The sequence below is a fragment of the Tupaia chinensis genome, unplaced genomic scaffold (genome assembly GCF_000334495.1).
Source record: "Tupaia chinensis unplaced genomic scaffold, TupChi_1.0 Scaffold000007_1, whole genome shotgun sequence".
NCBI classification, from domain to species: domain Eukaryota; kingdom Metazoa; phylum Chordata; class Mammalia; order Scandentia; family Tupaiidae; genus Tupaia; species Tupaia belangeri.
The window spans coordinates 109,120-116,330 of record NW_006159436.1 but is presented as its reverse complement, the minus strand read 5'-3'; the positions used below and the strand labels follow the sequence as shown (position 1 = coordinate 116,330).

The following is a 7,211-nucleotide window of genomic DNA, read 5'->3' as shown; positions in this document are numbered from 1 at the left end:
GGCGGCCAGGTGGCGGGCGCGGAGCCCGGCGCGGCGCGGCCGCCCTCCGGGATGGCCAAGCTGCTGTCGGCGCTCTTCTACGGGACCTGCTCCTTCCTCATCGTGCTGGTCAACAAGACGCTGCTGACCACCTACCGGTGAGCGGGGCCGGCGGGGTCTGCGGGAGCGCTGGCTGGTCTGTGCGGGCGCCCCGGGCGCGGGGAGCGCGGAGCTGCGCCTGTCCTGGGCGCTAGCGGGTGCGGACCAGAGACCAGGAACCGCGCGTCTCCGCTCTGCTCAGTGCCGGTCTCAGCTCTGCTCAGTGCCGAGCTTTCCCAGGGGCACGCTCGGATCTTGCAACTTCCTAAACACGAAATCACACTCACACCCAGGGCCTGGCGAGGTGGAGCTTACATTTCTGCAAATCCAGATGGCCGTCAGATTAGTCTTGAGCTGGTAAGGCTTATGGTGATTGTCTTCAGACTTTTTGCTATAGGGTGCGTGCACTTCTTGGAGCGAGACAGAGAGAGAGGAATCATCCCCCAGGGGAGATGGCCATGCCACGAAATGACCCCCCAGCGGGGATGGCCACGCCCCAGTCCTTTCTCCTCCACACGGACACTCGTGCTGGGTGTGGTTTTCAGGCTGCGGGGTTCGGGACTGGTTGGCCATTCATTCTCCCATGACGGGCATGTTCTTGGAAAACTAGGGGAAACGATGACAAGTTCATAGGGTGCTCTTTTTTTTAAAAATTATTTATCTGATTTTATTTATTCATTCATTTATTTTTAAAATTTGACTAGAGAGAGAGAGACAGGGTGAGAATGAGAGAGAGAGGAAGTGAGGACCCCAGGCTGGCCATGTGGGAGTGTCCAGCGCCTTAACCACACGGTACCTCCTCGTCTCCATACTATACTCTTCTATGGACTAGTGTGAAATAAACCAGCAAACTGTGCTTCCTTGGACCTCTCTGTCAGGACTAGAAAATCCGGTTTAACTCTGCAGGTGTTGGAGCAGCCTTGAAAGAACTGTGGATTCTGACCCCCCAGCGTTGGTTAATGGTTGTGCTTCTTGGGAAGTCTCACAGTTACAGTTTCTTTAAATGCAAAAACCGGATAATGGCAACTCTGTTAAAGACCTCCCAGGATTTTGCACCAGCTGTCATGGCCAGAGCTCTGTAAACTGCACTGTGCTGCAGAAATGTAAAATCAGGTTTTTAGAGCCCAGCGAGCCCTCAGAGACCCACCCGAACTGCACCAGTAGCGCCTCCAGCAGATCTTTGCTGAGCACCTACTATGTGCTTAACTTGTTGCTGGCCCTGGGGAACTAAGCCCCTGCTCTGGAGGCTCTGCTTCAGTGGGAGAGACAGAAAAGTTAAGGAGTGGCGCCATTCCAGATAGGGCCGACAGTGCCTGGGTGGGGTGGTGGGCACTAGAGCATTCCAGGTGGGGGACAGCAGCAAGAGCGACATGCCAAAGGGGCACAAGCTTAGCCTGCTGGAGCACCAGGGACGGTCCCTGTGGCTGGGACTGAGCGAGCAAGCCAGACGGTAGGAGGGACCTTCTAATGAATGGCAGGCAGCTCCTCTATTCCCTCGGTGATACACATTAGGCATTGACAAGGTGCCAGGCACTGTGCCAGGCACTCCGGACATAGAAGTGAGCATGGCAGATCAAAATCTCTGGCTCTGGGCTGGCCGTGTGGTCTGGTGGTTAAGGGAGCCAGATTTCACATGGCTGGCCTTGAGGGTCCAAATCTGGCCCCGGTGGCTGGAAACACACACTGGGTGTATGTGCTCGAAATACTGACAAAATGGTGAAATGGAGGAGAAAGGATTCTGGCATGACTATTCCTCACTGGGGGCGTGCTTTCTCCCTCTCCCTTCTCTCTCTGTCTCTCTCTGGTGAGCACACACACCCTCTGGCAAAATAAAACAGAAACACACAAAAGCAAAACCAAATTGCTCGTCTCCTGGTGGACCGCTGAATGAATGAGTACTGTAAATGTTATGACAGATATGGCCAGGGTTGTGTCTCATGTGGTTTTCGCTGTAGGGTGCATGCATTTACCAGACAGAAAAGAGAGAGCAGGAAAGCAAGAAAGCGCTCCCCCCCCCTCCCAGGGAGGGTGGTCACGCTGCGGTCCTTTCTCCCCCTTATTCTTCTCTTGGAATTTGGGGCACACGTGTGCATGTGCCTGTCGGGTCTAGAACTGAAACCGCACTGGCCGTGTGGGATCCAACAGCCTTGACCTCCAAAGCACTGTTTGCCTTGGCCAGGGTTCTGGAAGGGAAGAGAAGGCAGGAGAGGGAGTTTGGGGGTGTGGAGTGGGAAGGAGTTTGCTGTTTTAGACGGGGTGCTCATGGAACCTCCTCGAGGAGGTGGTGTTTGAACCAAGACCTGAGGGTAGTGAGGGAGCGAGCCATGCTGGGAGGGGAGGACGACCCTTCCAAGCGTGGGTGGGGGAGTGCGCAGTAGGTGGCATCTGAGTAAAGGGGATCTACTGTGTGGGCCTGGGAGCCCCCGTGAGGGTGCTGGCGTCTGCTCTGAGTGGGGCGGGAGCCATGGAAGATGTCACGGTCTGTCACCCTGGCTGCTGTGTGGAGTACAGGTACTGGGGAGCATGGTAGAAGCACAGAGACTGTGCTACGTGCTTGCAACTTTTAGTCTAAATGCGGTTGGAAGTCCCTTGGAAGGCTTTAGCATGGAGGTGACCTGACAGCATTTGTGTGATTAAAAGTTTTTTTCAGGGGAGGGGGTGCACAGCAGGTGGCATAGCAGTTAAGACGCTGGGACTCCCACATGGCCGACTATAGTTTGAGTCCCAGACCTGGCAGTTGGAAAACCATTCTGGGCACATGTGCTGTGTGCCCAAAATCCCAGGAGGAAAATGAAGTAGAAGGGATTGTGGTGTGGCCATCCTCCTGAAGGATGCTTTTCTTCAGTCTTTCTGTCTCTCTTTTCTCTGGTGAGCACACGTGCCATATGGCAAAAACCTTAAAAAAAAAAGTTATTTTTTATTGGTGAATGGGTAGAGACCTTAAAAAAAAAAAGTTATTTTTTGTTGGTGAATGGGTAGAGACCTAAGGTATTGGCGGCGGTAGGTGGGGGGAGCTCTAGGTGAGGGTGCTTGGACTGGGTGGGCGTGGCATGCACTTAAGGGGATGGATGGGTCTTGTCCATTTTTCTGGTGAGCCTGTAGTTTTTGTTAATTTGTTATGCCAGAAGGCACATAGAGGAGGGGAGAGAGGGAGAGAGAGAAGAACAGAGGACTCTCCAGTGGTGCCTGGCTATGCAGCGTCTTCCCCCTCAGGTCTCCATCCTATTAGGATCCGGGGCACACGTGTTCTTTAAACCCCTGGGGCCATGACTTGTTCCCTGGTTGATCACGTGGGATTTGCTCCTTGATCCCTATGCTGCAAGGCTGGCCCTGTTGGTTTCCTTGACACACTCTCTCTCTTTACTTTTCTTTATTATTATTTAATTTGATCAGAGAGAGAGACAGAAGGAAAGTGAGACAGCAAGCTACTAGATCTGGGACTTGACCCAGTCTGTCATGTGGGAGTCTAGAGCCTTAACTACCACGCCACCTGCTGGTACAGTTTCTTCTTTTAGAGGTTTTTTTTTTTTTTTTTTTTTTGCCATGTGCGCTTGCCAGCGACAGAGACAGTGAGAGGTAAAGTGAGGAATCACTTCCCAAGGGAGATAGCTGCATCCCAATCTCTTCTCCGTTCTCCTCCTGAGATATTGGGCATGCATGCATATGCGCCTGGCATAATTTTCAAGCCGTCAGGTCCTGGACTGGAACTGTGGTTGGCCATATGGGAGTCCAGCACCTTAATCACTGTGCCACTTGCTGGCCCTCTCTATCTGTGTGTTGCAGCGTGCTTGCTGGGGTCCACAGGAAACACAAATCCTGCCTTAAAAACTTAGGATGGGGGCCAGCTGTTAGCATAATGGCTACGTTGCTGGACTCCCACGTAGTCGACCACGGTTTGAGTCCCGGACCCGGTGGCTTAAACTCACACCAGGCGCGTGTGCGTGCATGCACAAGATCCCGAGAGGAGAATGGAGGAGAAGGGATTGCAGCGTGGCCATCCCCCCTGGGGGGTGATTTCTCATTTTCTATCTCTCTGTCTCTCTCTGTCTGTCTGGAGAGTGCATGCGCCCTATAGCAAAAACCTTTCTGAAAAAAAAACAACAACAAAACAAACAAACAAACAAACAAAAAATCCCTTAGGATGAATAAATACCTAACATGGGTCATTTAACCTATAGAATGCAAGCTGATGAAAGGAAAGGAAAAACACCTACAACAGGAAACAAGACAATAATTTTAAAATTATTATTATTTAAAATATTTTTTTAGAGAGATTTTTGCTATATGGTGCATGCACTCACCAGAGACACAGAGAGCGTCAGAGAGACAGAAAGCGAGCAGTCAGCCCAGGGGGATGACCATGCCACAGTCCTTTCTCCAGTCTCCTCTTGGAACCTCGGGCACGTGCACCTGGCATAAGTTTAAGCTACTAGGTTAGGGACTCAAACCACGGTCGACTACGTGGCAGTCTAGCACTGTAACCATTATACCATCTGCTGGTTTCAAGACAATGATATATTTTTAAAAATAACTATTTTATTTATTTATTTTTTAATTTGATCAGAGAGGGACAGTGTGACAGAGAGAAAGTGAGAAAGCAAGCTGCCAGGTCCAGGATTCGAACCGTAGTCAGCCATATGGGAGTCCAGCGGCTTTACCCACCACACCACCTGCTGGCCCCAAGACAGTGATATTAACATGCATGTTTGGAGTAGCTAGGAGTCGTCAGCTGAAGGTTGAAGGTAAGTTTCACTTTTTGTGCTCCAGTGGGCCGGCTCCCAGCTCTGGGGCAGTTGGTGTCCTGCATGTTCTCTCACTGGAAGCAGGGACAGGCGGCATGGCCAGTGCTGTGCTGATGGAGGGCAGTAGCCAACCAGGACGAATTATGGTAGGCGACACAGAACTCCAGCTGCCCCATCTTCAACCTTTGAATCCCATGACCGAAGGAGGAAATGGAAGATTAGTCATGACCTTTTAAATAAGCACATTTCTGTAATGCGATATATTACACAGTTGGAGAACCCTGTTCAGGTCATGCTGTTAATGCTCTCCTCTCAAAGTGTCTTTGGCACAGTTTTGAGGGGCAGAGGATGGGACTGATTTGGTTACACCAATAAACCATAAGCTTGGCTGTTGGAGACTAGACGGCCGTGTTGTGGGAGAGGAGGAAGGACCTTTTGGTGGCTACCTAATTCCCAGGGATGTGGGCATGTGGCGGGGTGGTGGTGGTGGTGGTGGTGGTGTTTTTCTCACGTTTTGGCCAGATTGTGGTTGGGGAGCGTGGTCTTGGTTATCGGTTAGAAGCTTGGCTGTTGGAGACTAGACGGCCGTGTTGTGGGAGAGGAGGAAGGACCTTTTGGTGGCTACCTAATTCCCAGGGATGTGGGAATGTGGCGGGGTGGTGGTGGTGGTGGTGGTGGTGTTTTTCTCACGTTTTGGCCAGATTGTGGTTGGGGAGCGTGGTCTTGGTTATCGGTTACTTTTGGTTCAGTGTAGTGCCGGATTTACCCTCCCAGCATCCTTCCTGGCTCATTCCCCTGGGAGCTGCCCAAAGGCTCCTGTCCCTCCCTTTCCTTAGCTTGCCCTGTCATCTGCTTCTTCCTCCAGCACCCGGGCAGCTCTGGGACCACACCTGAGCCGGCCAGTTAGACCGGCACGGCCCACCTTGCTGCCTGCCACGTGCTTTTGTGGCTCGGAAATGGCCCCTTCACACTTGCTTCTTCATCCCCAGACTCCATGCCCCTCCCCTCTGCCCTCCTCCTCTGACCCTTCCTTGAGTCCATGGAGACCATGCAGGAGGCCCCATGGTCTCCTCCCTGCTGCAGTGGAGGGAGCGGCTCTGTGCTGCGGGGAGGAAGGTCAAGCTCTCCTGTTTCAAACACCCACTCCTGGCCCTTCCGTGATCAATGTCTTCTCTCCTGCATCAGCAGTCTGTTTCTATCAGCTTAAAAATAAGGGCCAGGGGGCCAGCCGGTGGCACGGTAGTTAAAGAACTGGACTCCACATGGCTGACTGCAGGTCAAGTCCTGGAACCAGGGGTTTGAAAATCACATCGGGCAAGTGCATGTGCCCAAAATCCCAGAAGAATGGAGGAGAAGGGATGGTGGCATGGCCATCCCCCCTGGGGGTGATTTCTCACTTTTCATCTTGCTGTTTTTCTCTTTTTCTCTCCTCTGTGATGAGCACACAGTCGCTATGGAAAAAGCCTGTAAAAAGGAGCCAGCAAGTGGTGTAGTGGTTATGGCACTGGACTCCCACATGGCCAGCTGCGGTTTGAGTCCCACGTGTGTACCTAAAGTCCCAAGAGGAGAACGGAGAAGGGATTGTGGCATGGCTATCCCACCTGGGGGGTGATTTCTCAGTTTCTTTCTCATTGTCTCTCTCTGGCAAGCATACATGCCCTATGATAAAAACCTTTAAAAAATAAAATAAATAAAATAAACCTTACCAAAACAAAACAAAACAAAACCCAACAACACAAAAAAGCCAGCCAGAAGGCAGTGCTCCTTGACCTCGGGCCCACATGGAAAGGTCCTGGGTTTGTCTCCTGAGGCCTCCTTGCACACACCAGGTGTGTGTGTGCCTGTGATCCAGGCCAGGGAGGCTGCTGGTGGATCTAGGCACGAAGATTCTGTCTGTTGGGGGTGCCTCTGTCTCTTTCTCTCTCATGCAGGAAATAAATAAACTAAACCGAAATTAAAAAAAGAAAGAAAAGCTCATGTTTCTCAGGCAAACAAAAATCCTCTCTTGATCTGATATAGACTGTGGTTTTTTTTTTTTTTTTTTTTTTGAGAGAGAGATTTTTGCTATTGGGCCCCTGTACTCGCTGGAGAGACTGAGAGAGACAGAGAGACAGAAAGTGAGAAATCATCCCCCAGGGCAGAGGGCCACATGGCAGTACCTTCTCCTCCGGTCTCCTCTCAGGATTTTGGGCACACATGCACACACATCTGGCGTTGAGTTTCAAGCCTCCAGGTCCAGGACTTGAACCACAGTTGGCCATGTGAGAGTCCAGCAATGTAACCATTATGCCAGCTGCCGGTCCCTCTTCTGTTCCTTTCAGAATCAGATTCTTCTTTCCTTCCTCTTCTTTTCTTCTTCTTCTTCTTTTTTTTTTTTTTTTTTTTTTTTTT

At 51.3% G+C, this 7,211-nt stretch overlaps 1 protein-coding gene across 5 annotated transcripts in view; it reads left to right on the top strand.

Moving 5' to 3' along the window:
• Positions 1 to 13: 13 nt before the first annotated feature.
• Positions 14 to 7,211, top strand: part of SLC35D2 (solute carrier family 35 member D2) — a 78,784-nt gene continuing 71,586 nt past the window's right edge. For 4 of the 5 annotated variants that reach the window (XM_006139832.3, XM_014591947.2, XM_014591906.2 and 1 more), the window contains exon 1: positions 14 to 137. In XM_006139832.3, the coding sequence (XP_006139894.1) occupies positions 52 to 137 (86 nt within the window). In that variant the 5' untranslated portion in view covers positions 14 to 51. Of the gene's footprint in view, positions 138 to 2,308; positions 2,590 to 7,211 lie in introns of those variants that run through there. The other variant, XM_027775707.1, reaches the window with a different exon arrangement.